The 27,886-nt window shown below is 36.8% G+C and overlaps 1 protein-coding gene across 1 annotated transcript in view; it reads right to left on the bottom strand.

Annotated features, from left to right (window-relative positions):
- The window catches only part of LOC106052486 (gamma-aminobutyric acid receptor subunit alpha-6-like), a 57,841-nt gene that overhangs the window by 21,239 nt on the left and 8,716 nt on the right, over positions 1–27,886 (bottom strand). Inside the window, exons 3-4 of the mRNA XM_013207879.2 lie at positions 4,889–4,956; positions 613–842 (exon numbers count right to left, since the gene is read on the bottom strand). Coding sequence (XP_013063333.2) covers positions 613–842; positions 4,889–4,956 — 298 coding nt within the window. The remainder of the gene's footprint in view (positions 1–612; positions 843–4,888; positions 4,957–27,886) is intronic.

Here is a 27,886-nt window from a genome sequence, read left to right as displayed (position 1 = left end):
GAGGCGCGGGGGCTGAGTGGTTGAGCGCGGTTGGTCTTTGTGCAGGCCTCATGACACCCTGCTCATTAGGCTTCAGCCACAGAAACAGATGACCTTTACATCATCTGCCCTATAGATCGCATGTCTGCAAAGGTAACTTTTAAAGGGGAACAATCCTATACACATTTATGATATTATCTAGAAACTCTTTGAAAAGTTTAGTTATCTTAAAGCTCTATAAAAATTTATTATAGTTTTCCTAAGGTTCTCCTTAACAAAAAACAAAAAATGACACCCTCAATCTCTTCTTATAGTATAGTTCATCTAAATCTTTTTAAAAAGTCTAGCTTTCCTATATTTCTCTTAAAAGATTAGTTATTCTAAACCTCTCTTATTTTTAATTTACTTTTTACGCTATATACAATCTTGCTGACGTACATACGGACTGTTGTCCTTACAAGCTCCAGCTAAATCCGGAACTAGTACATTTTATTTACTATCTTATAACTGCTACCATTTTCTTTATACAAAAAGAACAACAAAAAAAATTCAGTTCATCAACAGTCAAAAATATTTGATCGAGACTAGTCCAGTACCAAGATTGACAAGAACTATCGTCTGCTGTCTACTGACCTCTGTGAGTACAGGACGGTGCCATCGTGGGACAGACGAAAGAACTTGTTGGGCGTAGTGATGGTATGCACGTAGGATGACCCCCCGTTCAAGAAGATGGTGTCCGGGTGCCAGATACGATCCAGCATCTTGACGTTCAAAGATACGTTAGTCACCCGCTCAATGCTGGCGTTGAAGGCCAGGCGAGCGTCAGTCCAGACTTGACGAAAGTAGCAGTCCAGTGAATAGACCTGGTCAGTAAATAAAATCATGGGAAAGTAGCAGTCCAGTGATTTGACCTGGTCAGTAAATAAAATCATGGGAAAGTAGCAGTCCAGAGAATACACCTGGTCAGTAAATAAAATCATGGGAAAGTAGCAGTCCAGTGAATAGACCTGGTCAGTAAATAAAATCATGGGAAAGTAGCAGTCCAGTGAATAGACCTGGTCAGTAAAAAAATAGTAATTGGAAAGTAGCAGTCCAGTGAATAGACCTGGTCAGTAAATAAAATCATGGGAAAGTAGCAGTCCAGTGAATAGACCTGGTCAGTAAATAAAATCATGGGAAAGTAGCGGTCCGATGAATAGACCTGGTCAGTAAAAAAATAGTAATTGGAAAGTAGCAGTCCAGTGAATAGAACTGGTCAGTAAAAAAATAGTAATTGGAAAGTAGCAGTCCAGTGAATAGAACTGGTCAGTAAAAAAATAGTAATTGGAAAGTAGCAGTCCAGTGAATAGAACTGGTCAGTAAAAAAATAGTAATTGGAAAGTAGCTGTACGATGAATAGACAGAGACGGTTTAAGTAAGTAGAGGCACAAGGTAGGATTTTAGATTGAGTCTTTAACCTGTTTTGAAGACTTTACGATAACGAAAGAAGTTCAAGCTTAACTTTTATAGTTAATCTTATTTTTCTTTCTCAAATAATTAAAATAGTAATCTCAAATAGTTCTTAAAATAAAAAATAAGATTGATTTTTGTAGAGGTGAGGTCAAGGTCAACTGCAGTGTCAATTAAGCCCTGAACAGACCTGATCAGTAAAAAGTTGTTGAAAACATGGTTTGTTAGAGCGTCTAGGTATATAGGATGGCTACCTGGTCGTGTGGTATGAGTTCTGAACTGTCGTTCGGTAGTCCCGGGTTCGAACCACGCCCGCTGCCATTCCCCGTCGTCCTGCGGGAGGTTTAGGCTAGGATGTAATTATCTTCAGAATCTGAAGGAACATGGAGCATCCCTAACATGTCAAACAAACGAACATTTATATTTGAATGTGCAACGTGTTAGGAACTTGTAGACCCAAGATCTCTATAAAGGCTTTTAGTTATGAATGAAATGTATTTCTGTTGGTTGCTTAACAATTGAGTTGTTGTGTGGTGAGTGGGGGACAGAAAGAAAGACTTTTGTTGTTACTATTCAGCTGACCGGAGCTATTGTCTCAGATGAGGAAACGAAATTTGAACTACTGGCCCAAATTGCATAGCTCAAAGCAGCTCTTTCAAAACTTAAAATAATATGGAAAGACAAAGGCTTAGCCCTCGGCATCTAAATAAGACTGACGCGCTCCCTGGTCATGGCCACATTCTTATATTCTTGCGAGTCTTGTACGCTGACTGCAGAGCTAGAGAGGAATATCCTAGAAATGGAATTGAGATGCTACAGAAGGCTCCTAAGTATCACACTAAAAGAACGCATCAAAACGAAGAGAGTAGAGACAGGGTTACTGCAGCGATTGGACCCCACGATGACCTGCTAACTATCGTAAAAAAAAAACGCAAGCTAAAAATCTATGGCCATATTACCAGGTCTTCGGGGATCGCAAAGACCTTCCTTCAGTGAGCAGTACCAGGAAAAAGAAGAAGAGGCAGACAAAGAAAGCGACGGAAAGACAACATAAAAGATTGGACGAGAATGTCATTGAATGAAGTTTCATCTATGGCAAAAGACAGAGAAGAATGGAGGAAGATGGTGGACAAATTCAACAGACTAAGTGAAAGGTAAATGTAAACATTCCGCTGACCAAATGAAGGAACCAATCATTAACCAACATTTCTATCCTTCTAACATTAATCAGAAAAATATATTTTCGTGTTAACAAACTATCTCTCTTGGACCTATTGATTAAACCTTGATCATTATTATTTTTTTTTTTGTGGTTAGAAATTATAACAAATGAACCCCAAACCAGAGTTGTCTTCTCTCTTGTCAATATCACGTCTGTATTCTCAGCAATCTCCCGCCAAATGTTTCCAATGCACGTTAGATGCATGTATTTATTGTTAGAAGGGCAAGGAAGCACGCCTGGGTGTATAGAATGTATTTAATTGAAGACTGCTTGCTATAAATAGGCTTCAGAAAATCAGAAATGGATTTAGGGAACAATTTCTCGAACGTCAAGCGAAGATGAAAAGAGAAACGTATTTAAAAAAAAAATCTCCATGAGAAGGAGAATAACTCAGCGTCGAAATAAGGGAGGCAACACTCTCCAACCATATTAAATAGAAATATGTTAGAGAGGAGAAAATTGTCTTCCCAATAGACCTTTTGAATTGTAGACAATTGGAGGGCACAATGTGGATCAGTGGTGTCGATCATTGACTTTGTTAATTTTTTTTTACCCTAAATCTACTTCCTTTTCTTGCAGTTACAGAGAGCCCTGATAACCTCCCCACGTAGCTCCGGCACCGATCCGGAATTATATGCTAGAAAAGGGTGGGTGGGGGGAGTGAATCGATTGTGACAACTTTATTAGTGCCTGTAGATCTTTTTTTTTTCTATCTTGTCGAACAACTGGAAGGAAGGTGGATACAAGGAGGGGGTGAGCTGGGTTAGTAGAAATGGAAAAGTGGGGGGGGGGGGGGGCGGGTGGACTGATGATACCCAAAACATTGACTTTCTCGTCATTCCATCTTTTCTGCCCCCCCGTCTTCCCCTCCCTTCTCCCTTTAATCTCAGTCCCTCCTCTTGATTGCTTTCTTGTGGTGATCCCCAAACAGCTTTAAGGTCTCAGTCGTTAATAGAATGTGTGTAGTCCGACACTTGCTATTAAATAAAGGCGCTTCACTCAGACCAGGATTTGTAATGGCTTGATAAAAGGTGGAGCAAACGGGAAAGTTTGGGGGGGTTGGTAGCAGGATTGGGTGGGGGGGGGGAGAGAAGGGGAAATGGGGGAAGAGAGGGAGCAAGGAGGAAAAGATGAAGGAGCAGGGTTGGACAGGGTTTAGAGTGGAACAGGTCTAAGTATACTTTTCTTTTCTGAGCATACAGTCACCCAGGAGAGAGATAAGAGGCTGTAGTGTAATGATGGTGATAAAATAAGAGGCTGTAGTATAGTGATGATGAGCAAGAGAGAAAGAGATAAGAGGCTCTACTATTGTGAAGATGATAGCATAGAGGCTCTAGTATTGTGAAGATGAGGCCAGAGAGAGAGATAAGAGGCTGTAATATTGTGAAGGTGGTTAGATTTGGTTGGCCCTTGTTCAGTCGTGAAACGACTACGGCTCATCTATGTGCATTCTTTATGGTTACAACGAAGCTGCCCCAAGGCAGTCCCCCCCCCCTCCACGCAACTGATGTATGTGATAAGATAGAGGCTCTAATATTGTGATAATGAGGACAGCTGGAAATAAGAGGCTGTAGTGTTGTGACAATGAGGTCAGAGAGAGAGAGAGAGAGATAAGAGGCTGTTGCATTGTTATTTTGTTGAAGAGAATGTATGATACTTTGAAAGAGATCCATAGAATGAAAGAACTGTTTGGACACAGAGCTACAGAAGAAGACACAAAAACGAAAAGGAAGAAAACGTTTACAAACACATCTCAGACTTATCGTGTATTTGAGTTTAACCTTCAAGGCATGCGAAAAAGTAGGGGAGGGGAACCATAAATAGGATCATATTCAAATAATCAGAAACCATTCTATTTAAATGATTTCCGTCAATTAGAAAACATATACCACATAGATATAAATATACCTGCATGTGTTCACAAACAAAACAAAAAAGTAAAAAAAAGTTTTAGAAAAAATGAATGTATATTTTGATGTAAATCAGCCAAAAGTTTTGCAAATATTTAAAAAGAAGAGTTTGTTTAGGTCAGATACACGAGTTGATGTCTATTTTACACACTCGAATACTATGTAGACTCCATCCCCCCTTTACAAACGCATACAGAAAACAAAAACACGTTAGAAATACATGTACCAGAAGTGAAGTCAAAGGAAAAGAAAATCAATAAAAAAAAAAAAAAAAAAGTTCAATAGTATTACATGTCTATAAAAAGAAATGGGCTTACCAAAGACTTACCATATCTTTTTCAGAAATGGGCCCCATTGATCTTATTTCTATATCAGCTTTCACCACTAGAGCTGGCCCTGAGATTGAACCAAAGAATGACAAGGTCAGTGTAGGTAGATCAGGGGTGACAGTTTCTAAAGCTTTCTATATACAGTTGGGAACAATACACACACATAGGGGGTAGCTATATACATAAGTCAATAGGCCACGGTCTGCAAAATTTGAATAGATTTTTTTATCAAAGAAATTTCTTTTACAGTTGCGAATAATTTATATGTAAAAATGAACAATAAATAATGCGAAAGGCCGCAAAGAATAATTAGATGTGATTTTTAAAAAAAATATTTACTTATTTATAGAAAGAGAGAGATCTTATTCTTCTCTTATTCACTTCCTATCTATCTATCTATCTATCTATCTATCTATCTATCTATCTGTTTGTCTGTCTGTCTGTCTGTCTTAGTAGATAAGTATTTGTGTGTTTAGGTCGGTGGGTAGGAGATAGAAGGTCTAGATTGGACTAACGTCATGGGGCAATCTTTTCACTGCTTTGTGTGTCAATAGTTGCGCAGACATTGATAGTATCACATTCAGGTCTACTGACATTCTTGAAAAAAGATAAGTCCACAGATTTATAGATGCATGCAGGCAATGTTTTATTTGCACCTTACATAACTAAAATGTCTAGAAATCAACATGCTGAACATTAAAATTGTCAAAAGAGTAGAGTCGACCATTTTTGGAACTCTAAGCCCATCGGCATGTCTGAACAACTTTTTTTTTTGGGAGGTATTCAAGCAGATGTAATTTGGTACATTCCTACTTCCTATGGCCTTTATCCCAACAGGTTAGAGGAGAGGTCGAGCACACAGGGGGAACACCTCCATATGCCTTCCTTGCACTACATTAGCCATGGGGGTGCCCGCAAACAAATGGCCCATTATTATTACTTTTCTTATGTTTTTATTTTGATTCTCTTGATTATGTTGATTATATGTATAGGCCTATTGTTAATATTTGTAACTTTGACTGCCTTTGTAGCACTTGGGCTTTGTGGCTAAACAAATATAATTGTTATTGCTGGGGCTGCCACTGCCAAGGAGGTTCTGATTCGCTCCCCTTCCTTATTGGCCTGATTGTCTCATCTAACCATCGTTTCCACCAGGGCGCCACGTTGAGGCGGAGAAGCATTACCCTGGACTAGTTGAACTAGATAAAACCACGTGACCTCTGTCGCCTTTTAAATCATTCGTTATCACATATAAAATTGAAGATATTACTTTAGGGCTACAGTTGTAATTTTAACCGACTTCAAACCACGTGACTTCACATGACCTTGTTAACTTTCTCTTGACTTTTTCTGTCATAATGCATAGCTGAGGTAAGCTTTTCCAGTAGACTTTTTACTGAAGTCCACAACGTTTAGAAATGCTTTCAGTGTATAGAAAAAAAAGCAAACATTTTAACGAGAGACACTTATGTACACATGCGATTATAAGAAACACTTAGACCAACAAGGACATGCTTCTGTTTCCTGGCCAGGGCTTCTCAAATTTTAAAGACCTAACCATCTCTCCTGTTCCATCCCCTCCCTTCACAGAAGTACACACAGATGCTTTACGGACTGTTATTATCATATAGATTTAGATTCCTTTTAAAAAGATATTTTGGGTTTTTAGCCCATCGGCACAATTTAGGCCATGTCGTGCCCAAGAAATGAAGCTAGCAATAGTATGAGGATAGACATTGAGGCAACTTTGTGCTCCAAAAGTGCCATAAAAGGAGGAGCAGTTTAACGTCTTGACTCGGGACACATATAGATTTATAGTAGACATTGTGAAAGGACCACACGAAGTTGTCTAAAAAGCTTAATTCACGGACCGCACATCGAATTTTGCAGACGTGATCTATTTCGCGGGTAACTTCTTCAGAATACTAGCGTGACACAATGACAATAGCCGCGTCTGTTTTGTGTGTGTACAATATGACCTGGTATTGTTCACCAAACGTGGAAACAGAGCCACGACATAAAACAACCAAGAAAAAAAAAACTGGCCCTGACTAGATTGTAGTCAATAAAACAAGATTTACAGTTTCTGTCAGCAACGTGCCGGCTCTACACATTGTGTTTGATAAATGACTCCAGCAGTGATGTAGCTGGTAAGTGGAAAGGCTGGGCAGTGTAAGGGGCTCCAGACAATGCCGCTCTAAACGCGACATAATTGCAGCTTTCATAAAGTTAAGATATAAGCGCTGCTGTCACTTGATTCAATTTTAGGAGCGGCATATGTAAGAATTAACAGTTTTTACCTGCATTCTATTGTATGTGTTTCTCATGTAACCCTAAGAAATGGTGGATGGATGGTGATTTGGGAATAGAACCCATTGGATAAAGTTCGGTTCGATTTCAGTTCGAGTTTGGTACGGCTCAAGAACGAGTGTGGTTCGGGCATGTTCGAGTAGTATGAATCTGTTCAAGAGGGTGTTCTAGTTCCTGATTTTATCCACTACGTGTAAAGTATTCCTCCACTTCTTGTGAAGTCTTATCGTGAGCTAAATCAGCACTAGGGAATTTTAGAGACTTTTCAACTGCTACGTTGCGATAAGAGTACTTCTTATTACTTACATTATTCAGAAACAAATTTCGATATTGTCTGTGGAAGAAGTTTTTTTTTAAAGAATTCCAGTTTGTCATCGCTTTTACGGTTTTTAGACTCAAAAAAGACTTTCTAGATTTAATTCTAGTATATAACTATTTGGCATATGAATAGTATTCTCATCCTTTCCTTAAAGTATTGATAAAATGTACAGATTTACACATACTTTATAAATAACCCCGACACACACACACAAACACACTCGGAAAAACATCTTTATTTTCAAGTCTGTCAATCATTTGATCATTTGATTACAACATGTCATGAAAACTAAAAGGACTGGCGAAGTTTCTAGGACACTACCAGAGAAACGGAAGTACTATAACCCAATCTCCCCCTCCAATCTATAAGTTTGAATTTGTTTTGTCTTTCTCTCTTTCCTCTCTAGATCCTTTCTTTCTTTACTTTCTTTCTTTACTTTCTTTCTTTACTTTCTTTCTTTCCCACCCTCTCCCTCTATTGAAAATGTGCGTCGTCTTTTTCTTTCTTTTTTTTCTTTCTCATCGCTTTCTTTCTCTTTCTTTCTTTCTTCTCTTTTTCTTTTCATTTTCTTTCTTTCTTTCCATTTTTTTTTCATTCTTTTACTTTCTATCTTCCTTTCTCACCCTCGTTCTCAATTGTTATATGTGCGTCGTCTTTTACTCTTTCTTTCTTTTCGCCCTCTTCCTCTCGTGCAATGCGTACATCCCGCCTATCTCGCTTCACAATTCTTCTGTTTCTCTCCCTTTGTTTCTCTCCCTTTCTTAATTAATTTCCCCTCATTTTGTTCGAGAAATAGTTCCCCTCTTTCCTCTATCTTTTTGTCTGTCTTTAGGGCCGTCAGTTTAGATCCGTCTATTTAGACTGAATAATATGTTGACAGACCAGCACTCGTCATTGTAGTCAGTGACTTATGACTTCTCCTCTTGACTGGAAGCTATGACATGATTTCTCCCACGTTCACATTAACACCATTAAACTCTAGATAAAAATGTTTACAAAAAACAGGTGACGATGTGTGTCTGTGTGTGTGTGTTTGCCTAAGAGAGAGAGAGAGAGAGAGAGAGAGAGAGAGAGAGAGAGAGAGAGGTTAAACAACAACAATAAAAAAAGCCAATGGGAGAATAAACGTAGGTTCCTTGAAACTTGAAATGTAAACATTGTCTAGATTGATCTCCCCTCTGCCTTGGTTGCAAAACAAGAAGGTGACTGCCCTTACAATCGAGCACGCATCTTTATAGCTTGGAGTTTGATCTAATCTAGTATCTGATTATTCTATCACCTTATCTCTGCGATGTAAAAAATACCCAACAAAATAGTGTGTTTACGTTTTCTAGTCTAGCCAACCGATCTAGATCTAGGTTTCTGGGGAATGTTCACTTGGTATAACATTGTTAGAATTATGTCTGTGGTTCTGATACTGTTGTGGTGCAAGGTTGGTTTCTTTTATTGTATTTACTTTGCTTTGCATTCGTTTTTTTTAAACAATTTTTAAAACAATTTTTTAAACGTGTTTTAACATTAGGAGGATGTAGTTTATTCATAATACTCGAACTCTCGGACAAGATATGCTTCTAACTTTAAATGTACGTACTACAGCGCATGGGCGTAGTCAAGCACTATTTCCGGTATTGAAAGCCAACAAAATGCATATTCTGAGGCATCGACAGTGCAGTATCCTGCTATTAAAAAGTTTCTTTTTAAAAACCTAATGTGCTATTCTTACTGACTTAGATCCTCCCGCGCCGTTCGGCGCATTGAGCGGCAAGCTGTTTCCACAATTCTGTCACTAGCAATGTCTAAAGCCTCTTCCCACCTGCTCTGAGGACCTCCATGAAAGTATGACGTCAAGATATACTAGGATGTCATCGCAACTCTTACTATGCGTAATTCATTTTGTCGGAGAAAATGTCCCGCAAACCTCATGCGACGCTCTGTCACAACCTTACTAAGGGGTCGACTCCTAGTTCGGCATATGATTTCCTTGATTGAGACCCAATCTGACTCCTAAAATCCGTCTTAGTTATCTTTGTTGAGCCACATTTAGTCTTTTCAACTTTGGCAGATGACTATTCACTGCACTTTATTAATGGAGCCCAGCCACTGGTAGAAATGTGTAACCTCTCTTGACTACGCTCTTAGAATTAGGTGAATGTAGTTTGCTTTAGGTTTTATATCAACATCGCCCCCCCCCCCGAAATGAAATCCCTCCCCTGGCTACACCCATGCTACAGTGTACTTTTCACTATCCGGCCAACTTTCCTTCAGTGATGCTCGGCCGGAGCCAAATATGTCCAGATAGTGAAAAATGGTCGGATATCGGCCGGAGCCGGAGTTACAATCCCGTGCATCCCTACGTCTAAACCTCCCACATACTTTCACTGCTTCTAGATCTATACCTGTTATTACTTCTTTATTTTATTCTAACAATGTGCCCTAATGAGAACATTGTGGAAAGCACATGTTTTGCACATTTGAAAAAAAGATGTATTATCAAAAAATCATTGTTGCTTTGTTTTTAGGTTATTTAACGTGTATGTGTTTGTATGTCTCGGGGAAGTTATGGCGTAGATTTGTGTGTGTGTGTGTGAATGTGTGAGAGGGGTTTATGTGTATGTATGGGGGAGAGCTTATGTGTGAGGGGGAAGAGCATATGTTATATGTGTTGGCAGGGGGTATGAGAAGTGTATGAGAGGGGAGTATGTACGTGGGATTGAGAATGGGTTTATATTGCCCTTCATTTTTAGAACATTTCTTACCAACAGTCTACCACGATCTAGTTCACTGAGAATGAACGTTAAAATTAACTTTTTTTTAAAGTTTCACCTTCAATTTGTACCTGTTTCTATAGCAAGGATATTTCTAATTCTGTCAACGACTATTTGGCTTAATAAGTTCACTACAAGACTAAGGCTTTTTTTTTTTACAACCGATGACATCGCTACAATTAGTCTACAAGAAGAGAATTATTTCTCTACTAGCCCCCCCGCCTCCTTAACATCTTCGATGTTTTTCTTCCACCACAAAATGGCTGCATAGAAATTTGTTACCTAAACCTATCACACAAGCGGATGGTGACAGGATCCCAATAAGCTGCCAATGGGATCTTATCTTATCTTATCTTATATAATACAGACGTTACTTCAAAAAAGAAGATGATTACGTCCTACGCGTCATGCATTTAGTCATGCATATTAACCAATGACTTAAATTCTGCCAAGTCACTGGTTTTCCTGGCTAGCTCAGGCAACCCATTCCATGCTCTAATAGCACTAGGGAAGAAGGAGTATTTGTACAAATTTGTCCTAGCATATGGGACGAGGAATGTGCCTTTATCTTTGTGTCTTTCAGAGTATTTTATTAAATTTTGTTTTTGTATTTGAAGATTATGGTTCAGTGTTTTATGTATTATTGCTATTTTACTTTTGAGTCTTCTGTCCTGAAGGCTTTCTAAATTTAGTGATTTTACTAAAGGTGTTACTCTAGTCAAATGTGAATATTCGTTTGTTATGAATCGCACTGCTCTATTTTGTGTCTGTTCTAGTTTCTTAATGTTTTCTTGAGTTGAGGGGTCCCAAACAGAGGATGCATATTCTATTATTGGCCTAACCAAGGTTAAATAACATTTTAGTTTTATGTTCTTATTTGATTTATAGAAATTTCTTTTAATAAATCCTAATGGATCAATAGGGAGCTATTCACTTTGGCTTTGTGGGTGTCCAGGAGGGTTGTAAAGGAAGTCTGGTTAGGTTTCATAGTCAGAAACTTTTCAGTGGAAGAATTGTTATAAATTTTACTATAACGAAATCCCGTCAATGAAATTGATATAGGCTTACTTCATTGTTATATTTTCTTAGCTGGATAGGAATTAAAGTGTTATTATTTTAAGGGTCTATTATTATTATTATTATTATTATTATTTGCCTTTACAATAGTCACACATCACAAAAGACCACAGCAAACTTTGTGGTTCTCGGTCTTGAAAAATAATCCTACTACGGCCATAACAACAACAAAAAAAATACAAAAAAAAATATACTTTTTTTTTTTAAAGCTTGTATTAAGTGTAATTGTATAAATTAGTTTGGCTCAGTCATGGTAATAAATTTGTAATAAATCCAGACTAACTAAAATAAATCTATGCGATTAGAAATATTTTTACCAATTGTTTTGTTTAGTACAATTTCATGCTTTTAGCTTTTTCAATGGGCTTAGGGCTATGATATTACCACTTGTCTGGACCAGTTATGAAAAGGATAGGTGGGGTAGAAAGACTGGGGTAGGGTGGAGGGGGGTATCTGTGTGAATGTTGCCGTGATCACCTTTTAAATGCATTATATAAAAAAAAAGTTGTACGATTTGAATTCGAACTCGCGGGCTCAAGACTTTTCAGGACAATACACTAACCACTGTGCCAGCGAAGTGCTCATGAAAACAGAAGGTTTATAGTTATAGTTAGTTTCAACGACTATCTCGTTCTTTACACAAAGTATAAAGGGACGAATTCAACTTATACCACCACATCTGTCAAGTACAATATCTTTCCCTTGTTCGCTACCAAAAAATAATTAATAGCTAATTAACTAATTTGTTTATTTTTTTTTTTATTGATTCTTTTTGTCAGGTACAAGAAATAATCGTGCGAAATTTCAACTTGCTCCGACAAGTGTGGGAAAAATAATGTGTACAAACTTTTTACCAGACACACAAAGTTGGTATACGCTTTGTAAAGACATAAGAACAACATAAGTCAACAGAAAAACAAACAACTTACGAACTAACAATAGGAAAACAGAAAAACAACATACTCTATAAGTCTTTGTCTTATGTGTGTGTGTACATGTGTGGGTGTGTGTGTGTGTGTCTCTTCAATGCCTCGTGAGGGCACACCAAATACGATCACAGGTTGACATTAGAGATAAGAAGTTCAAGAGACCAGGTGTCGGGTTACGTTGTAAATAAATAGTCTAGATACCCACGCAATGAACGGGTCTCGTCAATAAACACACAAAAAAAAAAGCATTCACGTTCAAAGTCGAATCCAGATCTTTAAAAAGGGATGGGTGCATTTTGGGAGGCGGATCTAGAGGAATGGGGCTCGTTGGCAACTAAAGGGAATCATGTTTAAATAGTGGAGAGAACGTCGTTTATAAAGTGCATCGGAGCGGCACCTTCGTCACGGAGGTCACAATCGGAGCCCCTGAGAAGTTTATAGAAACAATGAAAGCAACTACATTTTAAACAAATGCTAGAGCGTTTTGTTTTGAAACGAGGATTTTTTTTAGAACTAAATGAATTTGTATATAATGTAAAAAATAGAGAGAGAGATTGTGAGATTGGGGGGGGGGGGGTGAGAGGAAGGAATTCGAACTATTTTTAAACAACGGTGAATCACAAAAAAAAAAAAAATCATAAGGGATCGGGGTGGGGGGGGGGCGGGAGGTCATCACGTGGTAATTTGTTTTTCTTAGCATGACTTACATGTTTTTAAATTTATATTTATTTTGTTGGATTTGCTTGTTATTAATTTCATTGGAATAAAAGAAATGATTTGATTGATGATGAAATGAGTCTTAATGGTCTGAGAAATAATAAATAAAAATTGTAACAAATAAAGTTTTACTTTCGATAAAATTTTGTTTACAAATATATATACCTAATGTTATGGTGTGTGTGTATGCTGTTTTTTTTTTTTTTTTGGTGACGATGGGAAGAAGTTAGTGATTGGTTGTGAATGATGCAACATAAGTGGCATTGTCGTCACTTGGTCTTAGGGTAGACGACTCCAGAACGTGAGACTTGAAAGGTTGTGTTAATGTAGTGAGTTAGATTTTGTTAAAAGATATTATTACTAAATTCTACTACATTTATCTCATTTGATCACAAGTTGATTTTGTCTCTATAATAAATACATTTCTATTTATTTATGGCCACTAAATGAAGTTATTCAAGTTATTTTAAGTTTTATCGTTAAGAAAGAGAGAGACAAAGAGAGAGACAAAGAGAGAGAGACAAAGAGAGAGAGAGACAAAGAGAGAGAGACAAAGAGAGAGAGAGACAAAGAGAGAGAGAGACAAAGAGAGAGAGAGACAAAGAGAGAGAGAGAGACAGAGAGAGAGAGAGACAAATAAACAATATAGTCTTATTATTTAGTACAAGTTAAATAAATTAGCACTCTATTTGGCTTTCCCTAATCAATTCAATGCTTTCTTCCCCTGCACTAAGAAAGTAAACAAAAAATTCCATCCTTTCCTCCTGTAACAGTTGATGCCAACTTCAAGTTGACTGATGCTCAAGCTGAACAGGAAATAATTTGGCACAACAAAACAAAACAAAAAGTTCATCATACTGGTAGTTCTCGGATTTGTTATTGTTGATTTTTAATTAAACTTGAAGCGTCTGGAATAACACTTCCTAAATGTGGGGTTCTCAATTTCCACACAAAAAAGTCCATTGAATGCAGTGCAATAATGTTTTTTTTTATAGAGGCTAGAAAATGTCGATGCCAATTTTCATTGAGTAAATTTTCTATTGAGACATTATTATGCTTATAATTTCTTAAAGGCCAGTGACTGTTTGGACTAGCTTCACCAGAGAAGTGAATATCTGTTTGAATAGCTTCTTTTGAATTAAAGACGTTTCTTTTAAAAGAGTATCCATGGTAACCAAGGCGTTCATATTATTGAGATACTTCAATAATACTTGCTGATTCCGGCTAATGATCCATGGACCATGGCTTACTGGACTAGGGAAGAGAGACAGTACTAATATAATATTCTCCAAGCATAGAGAATAAGACATACTTCATTATCTTTGTGTCTTTCTGAGTATTTTATTAGGTTGTCTTTTTGCATTGGTATTTATAGTTCAGTGTTTTATGCATGATTGCTACTTTACTTTTTAGTCATCTGTCCCGGATCGCTTGTAAGTTTAAGTTATTTTACAAATGTCTTAGTTAAATATAAATATTTATTTGTCATTAGCCTTTTGCTTTGATCAAGTGGTAGCTGAATAGTAAAGCAATTGGTTTCCGAACCGTAGAGTATCCGGTTCGAATTCTGGTGAAAACTATGATTTTTAATTTCGGGATCTTTAGGCGCCTCTGAGTCCAACCACCTCAAATGGGCACCTGACATTAGTTGGGGAAAGTAAAAGTAGTTTGTGGTTGCGCTGGCCACATGACACCCTGGTTTACTGTGGGACATAGAAACAGATGACCTTTACATCATCTGCCCTATAGATTGAAAGATCTGAAATGAGTACTTGACTTCTGTGTAGAGTATGTTTACGTCTCATGGAATGGAAGATGCAAACAAAGAAAGCGTATTCTAATATTGGTAAAATGATTAAATTATAATTTAGTTGTATGTTTTTGTTTTTAGTAAAACTCAAGGATCTGTTTGATTTTTAAAATTATTTCGTCTAAATGAAGATTCCTTTACAGCTTTTCATTTATTATAAAACCTAACGAAATACTCAGAAAGACTCAAAGATAAAGGCACATTTTCTTACTCCATATGCTAGGACAAATTCGTACAAGCGCTTCTTCTTCCCTAGTGCCATTAGAGAATGGAATGGGTTGCCTGAATCTAGGAAAACCAACGACTTGTCAGAGTTTAAGTCATTGATTAACATGCATGACTAGGTTGCCTTTGAGTAATTATCTTCTTTTTTGAAGTAACGTCTGTAATATTTAAGACAAGAAGGTTATCATGAGTTTTTTTGTCTTAGTAATTGATTGTCAAGGTCAAGCGTAAGATTATTCTCCTGTTCAGAAAGTCGTCCTCTAGCGGGTCTGTTTTGTTTATGTATAAAACGTCAGCAGAAATATAGTACTTCACTCAGCATAACTTTGGCCCTTCTTTAAATACGAAACAATGTAGAATCGTATTGGCGGAGCCGTATTAAAATGCATTTTTTAAAACATAATTTCATAAATCTTTCTGTAGACGCAGTATGAAAAATCCTTGCCAGTTCCACAATTTAATACTCGCTGCAAGATGAAAAGATTCAGATAGAATGCTAAGACAATCGAACAACTGATCACTTACGGCAGTGTAGGAGGTTGATACGTATAGTGTCATAAGTGCTACCTAAGGACAAATAAAATTGTACATTAAAATGTCCGAGCAAACATTAGAGATATGGTGGAAAATATATAAATAGCTAGTTTGTTGTTGTTTTTTTTTTGTTTATCAGGTGTACAAATTAATGGAAGTGTCAAGCTGCGTTTTTTAAAAACACTTATTTGATTTTTTCCCCCACTTTTTTATAAGTTTATAGTACTGCACCTCTTCCGTTTGTGGCTTTTTTTCTTCATATAGTTGGCAACAACGAAGCTCAATTTTAGCATCCTTGACATTGTTGAGTTCATCATGAATTCGCCAATTAGGTTCTAAATGACATAATTCGTCCTACCATGCACTCTGTGGGTTTGTGTATAGATCTAATGAATTACGTCAGCATGTTTCTAGACTCTAGACTACTCTCTTTTTTACAATTAGGTGAACACAAGTCAGTCAACCGTGCAGTGCTCGCGATAAATTAATAAATGTCCTCGAAATAGGGGGAAAGAGAGAGGGAGAATGGGGGGGGGGGGGGGAAATCGATTACGTAATACATACAATATCTATATTTAGTAACAACGTCAGTTGTATGCTAGTCTAGCTCCGTATGCTTAGGCAATGTGTCGGTCCACGATATTTATAGATCCGGAAATTTCCGAATTTACCTCTCGTCTGCAATTTTTTGTAAACACACATTCAACGAAGGATTATTACCGTTATAATTTCCCAGACTGACCTGAAGGTGATGATTATTTTGGAATTACAGACTTCGGTATGTTGAAGACTTGAAGTTCAATAATTAATGTTTCTATTTTATTCGTTCTTTACATTTCTTTTGTGACCGTAACTTGAAGCAATAAAATATTTCGTATATTAAAATTTCTTGACTTTATTTATAAAACGTTATACCAAAATATTTTTTCATAGTGACCCAAAACTTAATCTCTTCCTTTCGCACATTTCTTTCTACATAGACTTATCCTTGTTTTTTATGGCCTGCTTCTCCTTCCTGCAATGGGTTGTCTCGGAAAAGTCAACTAATTTTGGTAGGAATATTTTTTTGTTTAATGCTGCACAAGTGAATTTATAACAGAGAGGTGATATTGTTTGGGGGATGTGTGTAGCGATTGAGTGTTGAGGTTGTATGGTATGTGAATGTTCAATCTGCAGGTTTTGTGTGCAGGTTGTATGTGCACGATGTATCTGCAGGTTAAATGGACATGCAGGTTGTATGTGTAGGTTGTATGTGCATGTTGTATATGCAGGTTGTATGTGCATGTTGTATATGTAGGTTGTATGTGCATGTTGTATGTGTATGTTGTATGTGCATGTTGTATATGCAGGTTGTATGTGCATGTTGTATGTGCATGTTGTATGTGCATGTTGTATGTGAATGTTGTATGTGAATGTTGTATGTGTATGTTGTATGTGAATGTTGTATGTGCATGTTGTATGTGCATGTTGTATGTGCATGTTGTATGTGCATGTTGTATGTGCATGTTGTATGTGAATGTTGTATGTGCATGTTGTATGTTCATGTTGTATGTGAATGTTGTATGTGCATGTTGTATGTGAATGTTGTATGTGAATGTTGTATGTGCATGTTGTATGTGTAGGTTGTATGTGAATGTTGTATGTGCATGTTGTATGTGCATGTTGTATGTGCATGTTGTATGTAAATGTTGTATGTGTATTTTGTATGTGAATGTTATATGTGCATGTTGTATGTGCATGTTCTATGTGAATGTTGTATGTGCATGTTGTATGTGAATGTTGTATGTGAATGTTGTATGTGCAGGTTGTATGTGCATGTTGTATGTGCAGATTGTATGTGCATGTTGTATGTGAATGTTGTCTGTGAATGTTGTTTGTGCATTTTGTATGTGCATGTTGTATGTGCATGTTGTATGTGCATGTTGTATGTGTAGGTTGTATGTGCATGTTGTATGTGCATGTTGTATGTGCAGATTGTATGAGCATGTTGTATGTGCATGTTGTATGTGCATGCTGTATGTGCATGTTGTATGTGCAGATTGTATGTGTATGTTGTATGTGAATGTTGTATGTGCATGTTGTATGTGCATGTTGTATGTGAATGTTGTATGTGCATGTTGTATGTGCATGTTGTATGTGAATGTTGTATGTCTATTTTGTGTGTGCATGTTGAATGTGCATGTTGTATGTGCATGTTGTATGTGAATGTTGTATGTGCATGTTGTATGTGCATGTCGTATGTGCATGGTGTATGTGCATGTTGTATGTGCATGTTGTATGTGCATGTTGTATGTGCATGTTGTATGTGCATGTTGTATGTGCATGTTGTATGTGCATGTTGTATGTGCATGTTTTATGTGAATGTTGTATGTGCATGTTGTATGTGCATGTTGTATGTGTAGGTTGTATGTGAATGTTGTATGTGCATGTTGTATGTGAATGTTGTATGTGCATGTTGTATGTGAATGTTGTATGTGCACGTTGTATGTGCATGTTGTATGTGAATGTTGTATGTGTATTTTGTATGTGAATGTTGTATGTGCATGTTGTATGTGCATGTTGTATGTGAATGTTGTATGTGAATGTTGTATGTGCAGGTTGTATGTGCAGATTGTATGTGCATGTTGTATGTGAATGTTGTATGTGAATGTTGTTTGTGCATTTTGTATGTGCATGTTGTATGTGCATGTTGTATGTGTAGGTTGTATGTGCATGTTGTATGTGCATGTTGTATGGGCAGATTGTATGTGCATGTTGTATGTGCATGTTGTATGTGCATGTTGTATGTGCATGTTGTATGTGCATGTTGTATGTGCATGTTGTATGTGAATGTTGTATGTGCATGTTGTATGTTCATTTTGTATGTGAATGTTGTATGTGCATGTTGTATGTGAATGTTGTATGTGAATGTTGTATGTGCATGTTGTATGTGCATGTTGTATGTGCATGTTGTATGTGCATGTTGTATGTGCATATTGTATGTGCATGCTGTATGTGCATGTTGTATGTGTAGGTTGTATGCTAATGTTGTATGTGCATGTTGTATGTGCATGTGTATGTGCATGTTGTATGTGCATGTTGTATGTGCAGGTTGTATGTGCAGGTTGTATGTGCATGTTGTATGTGCAGGTTGTATGTGCATGTTGTATGTGCATGTTGTATGTGCATGTTGTATGTGCATGTTGTATGGGTAGATTGTACGTCCAGGTTGTTGTTGCAGGTAATATGGACAGGTTGGGGTGTAAAGGTTGTTTGCACGTTACATGTGCAGGTTGTGTATGGAGGTTGTGTGTACATGTGTGTGCAGATTGTGCGTAAATGTTTTGTGTGCAGGTTGTGTGTAGAGGTTGTGTGTGCAGGTTGTGTGTAGAGGTTGTGTGTGCAGGTTGTGTGTAGAGGTTGTGTGTGCAGGTTGTGTGTAGAGGTTGTGTGTGCATGTTGTGTGTAGAGGTTGTGTGTGCATGTTGTGTGTAGAGGTTGTGTGGGCATGTTGTGTGTAGAGGTTGTGTGTGGAGGCTGTCTGTGCAGGTTGTATGTAGAGGTTGTGTGTGCATGTTGTATGTGCATGTTGTATGTGCATGTCGTATGTGCATGTTGTATGTGCATGTTGTATGTGCATGTTGTATGTGCATGTTGTATGTGCATGTTGTATGTGCATGTTGTATGTGCATGTTGTATGTGCATGTTGTATGTGAATGTTGTATGTGCATGTTGTATGTGCATGTTGTATGTGAATGTTGTATGTGCATGTTTTATGTGAATGTTGTATGTGAATGTTGTATGTGCATGTTGTATGTGTAGGTTGTATGTGAATGTTGTATGTGCATGTTGTATGTGAATGTTGTATGTGCATGTTGTATGTGAATGTTGTATGTGCATGTTGTATGTGCATGTTGTATGTGAATGTTGTATGTGTATTTTGTATGTGAATGTTGTATGTGCATGTTGTATGTGCATGTTGTATGTGCATGTTGTATGTGCATGTTGTATGTGCATGTTGTATGTGAATGTTGTATGTGCATGTTGTATGTGCATGTTGTATGTGAATGTTGTATGTGCATGTTTTATGTGAATGTTGTATGTGAATGTTGTATGTGCATGTTGTATGTGTAGGTTGTATGTGAATGTTGTATGTGCATGTTGTATGTGAATGTTGTATGTGCATGTTGTATGTGAATGTTGTTTGTGCATGTTGTATGTGCATGTTGTATGTGAATGTTGTATGTGTATTTTGTATGTGAATGTTGTATGTGCATGTTGTATGTGCATGTTGTATGTGAATGTTGTATGTGAATGTTGTATGTGCAGATTGTATGTGCATGTTGTATGTGAATGTTGTATGTGAATGTTGTTTGTGCATTTTGTATGTGCATGTTGTATGTGCATGTTGTATGTGTAGGTTGTATGTGCATGTTGTATGTGCATGTTGTATGGGCAGATTGTATGTGCATGTTGTATGTGCATGTTGTATGTGCATGTTGTATGTGCATGTTGTATGTGCATGTTGTATGTGCATGTTGTATGTGAATGTTGTATGTGCATGTTGTATGTTCATGTTGTATGTGAATGTTGTATGTGCATGTTGTATGTGAATGTTGTATGTGAATGTTGTATGTGCATGTTGTATGTGCATGTTGTATGTGCATGTTGTATGTGCATGTTGTATGTGCATATTGTATGTGCATGTTGTATGTGCATGTTGTATGTGTAGGTTGTATGCTAATGTTGTATGTGTATGTTGTATGTGCATGTGTATGTGCATGTTGTATGTGCATGTTGTATGTGCAGGTTGTATGTGCAGGTTGTATGTGCATGTTGTATGTGCAGGTTGTATGTGCATGTTGTATGTGCATGTTGTATGTGCATGTTGTATGGGTAGATTGTACGTCCAGGTTGTTGTTGCAGGTAATATGGACAGGTTGGGGTGTAAAGGTTGTTTGCACGTTACATGTGCAGGTTGTGTATGGAGGTTGTGTGTACATGTGTGTGCAGATTGTGCGTAAATGTTTTGTGTGCAGGTTGTGTGTAGAGGTTGTGTGTGCAGGTTGTGTGTAGAGGTTGTGTGTGCAGGTTGTGTGTAGAGGTTGTGTGTGCATGTTGTGTGTAGAGGTTGTGTGTGCATGTTGTGTGTAGAGGTTGTGTGGGCATGTTGTGTGTAGAGGTTGTGTGTGGAGGCTGTCTGTGCAGGTTGTATGTAGAGGTTGTGTGTGCAGGTTGTTTGTAGAGGTTGTTTTTAGAGGTCCACTTCCTGCTAGTCCTCATTACATTTAAAGCCAACAAGATGTCGTTGCAGCTCGAACATTATATGCAGGTAGAAAAGGCAACCTTTACATGTACTGCCTAGAGACGTTCAGCTTAGCGCGGTACACTTGAAAGCTTCAATAAAATCAATAAACTCCTTCGCGCCACATCACAAACCCGAGTTCCTTGCCAAAGCTTTCCGGGTGGCTTTGTTCTATTAGCCTTGACCGCATCAGACCCCCATCTGAAGTTCACGCCAGGCGATCGATGGATGTTACTGTAACAAAAGACTATTTAGCTCTAATTACAATTAGTTGACTCGGCTCTCAGATTTACGTGTCAGTGAAAGTTATCACGGAGCTAGACCATCACAGGAAGTGAGTAATAGGCAAACGTCATAGGCGCATCTCTTTGTCCAATAGGGGATAGTGTGTGCCAAATTACATGTTTAATTTCTTATTTCCTGTCACGTGTAACTTTGTTCTCTTTACTTCAATAAAACGTTGAATTGCAAGGAAATGGTAAAGCCCTTTCCATAACTAATAAATACGCAAAGTAAAAAAGTTCGTGAGGTTTAATTGCGTTTTACAACGTAATAAATAGGCCCTACGCCATGAAAAATAGTTCGTGACATTTTTAAAACGTTTTAAGACATTCCAAAACACTTCCCATGTTATTCTTAGTGTACTTGTTAGTGTGTACACGTCTTGGTGTGCTCAGTTTGACGTCATGTGTACACAGTGACTGATCTGACTGTCACTTTGTGTTGCCTTTTATTTTCAAATAAAGTCAGCGGCGTAGTTATGCCTAGCTATTTTTCGGATTTCGGAGATCTGAAAATTCAGCGAAAGGAGAAAAACGTCTACGTCAGTGTTTCTCAAACTGTCTTCCGTGAACCCTAGTGTTCTGCGACGCTTGAATAGGTGTTCCACGAAACCCTAGTGTTCTGTGAGGTCTGAATAGGTGTTCCACGAAACCCTAGTGTTCTGTGAGGTCTGAATAGGTGTTCCACGAAACCCTAGTGTTCTGTGAGGTCTGAATAGGTGTTCCACGAAACCCTAGTGTTCTGTGAGGTCTGAATAGGTGTTCCACGAAACCCTAGTGTTCTGTGAGGTCTGAATAGGTGTTCCACGAACACTAGTGTTCTGTGAGGCCTGAATAGGTGTTCCACGAACACTAGTGTTCTGTGAGGTCTGAATAGGTGTTCCACGAACACTAGTGTTCTGTGAGGTCTGAATAGGTGTTCCATGAACACTAGTGTTCTGTGAGGTCTGAATAGGTGTTCCACGAACACTAGTGTTCTGTGAGGTCTGAATAGGTGTTCCACGAAACCCTAGTGTTCTGTGAGGTCTGAATAGGTGTTCCACGAACACTAGTGTTCTGCGAGGTCTGAATAGGTGTTCCACGAACCCTAGTGTTCTGTGAGGCCTGAATAGGTGTTCCACGAACACTAGTGTTCTGTGAGGTCTGAATAGGTGTTCCACGAACCCTAGTGTTCTGTGAGGCCTGAATAGGTGTTTCACGAACAGCTTGAATAATTTACTAGTAAGCCAACACGCGAATAAATCTCTCTAAAAAAATTAGCAAATTTGTCCGCTAAATATTCAGAATGTGTCGAGTGTTCCGTTAAGGAAAAAGTTTGGGAAACACTGGTGTAGTTCATACTGAAAATTGTGTGCATTCTGTAAAAACGTTGCTATAACAAATGTTATAAATCCGATATTCGTGTCAGTGTATTTCGAACACGTTTGTAATTTAAAAAAAAAATTGACTATATAGCTGCCTGGTCGTGTAATATGCGTTTTGGAGTATTAGCACGATGGTTAAATGTTCGAAGCTTATTCGCCGTCCGAAACTGACAAAACAAGTGAAGACTGCCAATGAGATCAAATTTACTACATAAACTTATGATCCTTCGAACCCATGACTTTCTTCGTAGAGGTACTTAACAATTCGTGTAACCAAATCCCTCCACAAGCACCCCTATAATTATCAACTTTCTAACATTTTTTACATTTTTCAAATATGGTTTAAAATGATTATTTATCCATTTCTCTACACTAGAGTAGGCCATGGCTGATGATTCATATCGCTAGGGGGTCTTTTAAGTTAGTATTCATTGAATAATTTTGATTTTCTTTCCCTTCAGATTTCGATTTTCTCCATTCCATTTTATTTTTTATTTTTTTTTTTACTAATTTCCTGACATTGTTTCAAATTTTTCAAAATGTTGTAAATTTACTTTCATGAAAATCGGCACATATATAGAATGATATGTTCTGAGCGCAGCCTACTACTTTGGCTTTAATTGAATGAAAAGTTTTAAAGTTTAAAAAAATAAAATAATTTTACTAGGGCATATTGATAATATATGCATGAACGTATTTGCAAAGTTACATCACAAAATCTTTTATATTTTTTGAGAAATCTGTTCCCTAATGTTTATTACTATCTATAGTAATATAGTGACGTCATACCAAATATCAAAATCGACATTTGACTTTTTTCTACTCATTTTATGTGTTAATCAAATTATTTGGGAAACTTTCATGGCTGGGGTACTATTCCAAGACAAACTTTGGTTTTAAGGTGAAACCGTCCCTTTATTTGTTAATTTTTGGATTGGTCCTGTATTGTCATTTACTATGAATAAGTATGCAAAATTTCAACTTGATCTGAGAATGGGAAGTGGGTGAAAAAGTGAAAAGTTAATACATCAATATATACATTCACGTCTCTTATTAAGTATTATAGTGTTTATTCCCTTTGTTCCGATTTCTAGCATAATAATTAATCAGTAATAATCAATTAATTTTTTTTAAATGATTCATGTTTTGTCAGGGACAATGAATACTTGTGCAAAATTTCAGCTTAATCCCAGAATGGGAAGTAGGAGAAAAAAAAAACACAACATGTTGAAACCTTTTGAACAGACAGACAAAGACAGACAAAGTTGATATAAGCTTTGTAAAAAGGATTTACATGCTTCACTCATAGAACTACACACCGAAAAAGATGAACTAGTTGGGTTTTTTTTTTTTTTTAAATACACTGTTTGTTCAAACGTCAAACATTGTATACACACCATTCATGTAGTGGTTAGATCTATATCTCTGTACACACACCTCATGTTTGTTATCTTCTTAGCTTAATCCAGAGGTTCTCACACCAAGCCTTGTTGGTGTACATTTAATGTACATGAAGTAAAAAAGTCTTTTTTTTTTTCAAAACTAATGCATTCGGAATTTCTAGAATTCGATATTTTAAAAATTGCTTTAAAAAAATGTACTCACAATAAAGGGAGATAAACCAGCAGAAATTTGATAATCAATAACTTTAAACTAGTACAAAAACACAATATTCATTGTCACCAAGAAAACATGAATCAGTCAAAGGAATCTCCAGTTAATGAATTAACTAGTGGTAATTATTTAATTTTGTTTGACATAAAAATTGGGAAATAAATCTTATAGTATTGAGAAAGATAACTGTAAATATGCAGTTCTTTTCCTTATATAAGCTTTAAAAGTATTTTTTTTTAATTAATATTTATTGATGTATTGAAATCTTGGAATTAATTAGCTAATTATAGATCCCTTTCATGTTGTTTTATTTCGTGTGTAGCTGATGAAATCTTCCTGGCCCTAACATTGATTGTTGATACTTTGATCCAGTGGAGGGGGGGGGTGTCTTGTATTTCTAATGTATTTTATCATTAAATATCCTGGAATGTGTGGATAACAACAGCAATATCTTTTTTATTTCGGAGACGAATGTAACACATTGAGCCCTTTTACAATTTGTTTTTCCAGAACCGCTGGACTTAGTCAACTTGTTCAACCTGTCCCACAATGCACTTAGAGGTGAGTCTCCGGTGGGGGCGTACCGACTGGTTTCCTTTTTTTTTTTTTCAAGGTCACGCCTGGCTGGTTTGCTCAAGGCTCGCCGTTCACTCATGGTTTAGAGATAACAATGCAGCAGTGATACCATGGATTTCAAGAAAATACCCAGAACCTAGGTTGTTCGACATAAAAAAAAATCAAGAACTCTAAAAGCGTATGCTGGCTGAGTGCCGTTTGCTATATTCGGAAAGTGAACTCAGTGCCCTTAGTTTGATAAATATTTAGGACTAGCATGTGGAGATTGACATATTCTATTAGTTTATGACTTTCGCGAGTCTATTCATTAAGGAACCTGAAACTTGTTTGGACCTCAAAATGATCGTCTGCTGGACACTGCTAATGGTAATTACCAAAAGCATCATCTGCTTTTTTTTTTGGTTGTATTTACAGGAGTATAAAAACTTTTAATAAATTTTTTTTTAGTTGTTTACATCATAGAGAGAAAGGATCGCCACCCCCCCACCCCCTTTCCTTTTAGTGAAATGAAGAAAATTGACAGGCCTGTATAATAGAATCTAGAATTTAGGAATTTAGAAATGCCATACACATATATAGTCCTATGTATGTAGATGAGAGAGAAAGAAAGGGAGAGATATATATTGTATGTGTATTACTATTGGGTCAGTGTAAAATATATGAGTCATAATTTTATTCAGTTAAATTCCTCGCCGCAAATATAAGCAAAAGATGAAAAAAAAACTCGAATCTGGGGGGAAAACACATAGATAGTAAACATGGCCTTGAACCCTTAATGTCAACAAAAAAGTGAAAAGAAAAAAAGGGGTTGGGACACGCGGTAGAGTCAAAGGTTATGAGTTTCGAACAATTCTTTAGGGCAAATGGGTATGTGTGAATGTGTGAATTTTATGTGTATATGTGCTGCGTGTGTGTGTGTGTGTAGCTACACGGGTAGAAGGATATTGAGGCACAGGGTAAAAACAAACACTTTGTTGACAGTCTTCAGTTTCGTCCAGTCAAAGCAGACGTGAAGTCTTACTAAGTAGACTCCAAACGTAAAATTAGAACCACATGGAGCAGACGTTTGTTTAACAACAGAACGTTGGACTGATCCTATCACACTGTATATACCGTACAACTGCCGAGACACGCGATTCCCTCGGATACGCGAGCTCGATGTGTGCGTGAGTTAGACAACAGTCCACATGTAAGTAATTGTTGACCTATAAGTGTGACAATGTGTTCTATTAAAGTAACTCCCGAAGAACGAAGTCGTTGGTAGCAGACGAGGTATATACTTAGTGAATTGTTCTTCTTCGGAGGTGTCAAATGTCTGAGCAGAAATGAGTTATTAATTATTTGCAGAAATTAATTATTCCGCGGAAGGTATTATTTTCACGTTCATATGTTTTTAGGACGAACTTCTACAGACTTGTAGGATTATCCGTGAAGAATTTTATTTTACAATAATGCATTAAAAGAAACAATGTACATGATTAGAGCAATAGCACACAATATATACGTCCATACCCCAGTTTCTCTTTTTTAACATTACATGCGAAACTTACAACAGTTAGTTCTATATTGTTTGATGATTTCATTGCTAAAGGAACAAAATAGTTTTTGTGTTTAACTATTGCTGAATAATTGGTTTAGCTATTGAGATATTAGTTAGCTATGAACAAAGCACAATAGGTTGGGGGCAGGGGGATACAATGGACTAGGTATATTCAACTACACTTCATGAACGTATGAGTGTTTCTCCAGTACTAGTATCAAAAAGTGTCACATTAGGCCAAAAATTAAAGTGGAAATTTTTGGTTTCATTTTAAATGTATTCACTTCTCCACCCATTGTACTTTAAGAATTTATCAATAGAAAATGAATTGGAAATTGTGGAATACATACATTCCGCTATCAGTGCTGGCAAAAGGGGGTACCCACTTTTGCATTAAACTCTTTCTCTCTAATCCACGATACCATCGTTGATTTGACCTCATTAAATGAAATTAATATTTAATTTTTTAAAACTTGACTTTGTGTTATATGAAAAGAGCATGCATTTCCCTTTAATTCTATACCAAATACAACATTTTCTGATTACAAGCAACAAAGCCATTGAAGCCCAATCATAACAGGATAGTGAAATAGTAATGAGCAAAATGAAGAATTCCTTCAAAACGTGAAAAAATAATTACGGAGATAAAGAGTTAAGGTGCATCACTGGGACACCATTGATGATTAAAGTACAACTAACTGTTAATTTGTTTGCTTTCTTAGCATAATTTGAATGTTTCTATTGTATTAAGCAACTAGATAGAGAAATTGAAGTTTTTGAGCACTTACATAATGTTTGCGCTCAATTTAAAAAATGGGACACCGTAGCACCTGTAACACTACTTGTCAAAGTTTTTTTTAGTAAGATTTGTAATAAGAAAATAGAATTTATGCTATTCTTGCATTGTAGCTAAATATATAGGCTATTATTTGCTGTAATATCTCAACAATAATTCAAGCATTTATTACAACATGGCTAGTATATCACAAGATGTTGCAGGTGCTATAGTTTTTTTTTGTTAATACATGTGAAATACAATTTTTTTTTAAAGTCTGTAATTGCATTACCAATTATTCTTTTATTAGTGATTCACAAAATAGTTTTCTATAATCACAAATGAATGTACTAGGCCTTTGTGTGTGTGTGTGTATTCAACAATCCTTTAAAAATATAGTTGACATAACTGCCTCAAACATGACCTAATCATAGACTAAATGGTGCAGCTTTCTGACTTTCAATGCACCAAGAACAAGATCGAAAACTAGATTTACATATAAATTGAAATAGAGAGTAGATTTACATCTCCAAAAGACCTATATCTAGATTAAGACTTGTTTAGTGTCCCGTGAAGCACCACAAACAATGATAAAACAATAAGGTTTACATTAACTTAGATTAAAAAATAGTATTCTATGTATTCTAGATCAAACTTGATAATAATAAGCTTAAATCTTATTATAATTCAAAACTTTGGTGAGAAAACTACTTATATCTAGATCTCTGAAATTTTCTTGTATGATTCAACATGCGGTGTTTCGGGTGCTACAGTGAAAAAATGTGGGACACCATGTCTATTAATGTCTCCTGTTAATTACCATGTAGCCTTTTCCCAAGAAAATGGAGCCAATTGTGTACTAAGCAGTATCAGAGAT

Source organism: Biomphalaria glabrata, chromosome 8 (genome assembly GCF_947242115.1).
Source record: "Biomphalaria glabrata chromosome 8, xgBioGlab47.1, whole genome shotgun sequence".
Lineage (NCBI taxonomy): Eukaryota > Metazoa > Mollusca > Gastropoda > Planorbidae > Biomphalaria > Biomphalaria glabrata.
The sequence above is the reverse complement of the archived record's forward strand: the minus strand, read 5'-3'. Positions and strand labels throughout refer to the sequence as shown.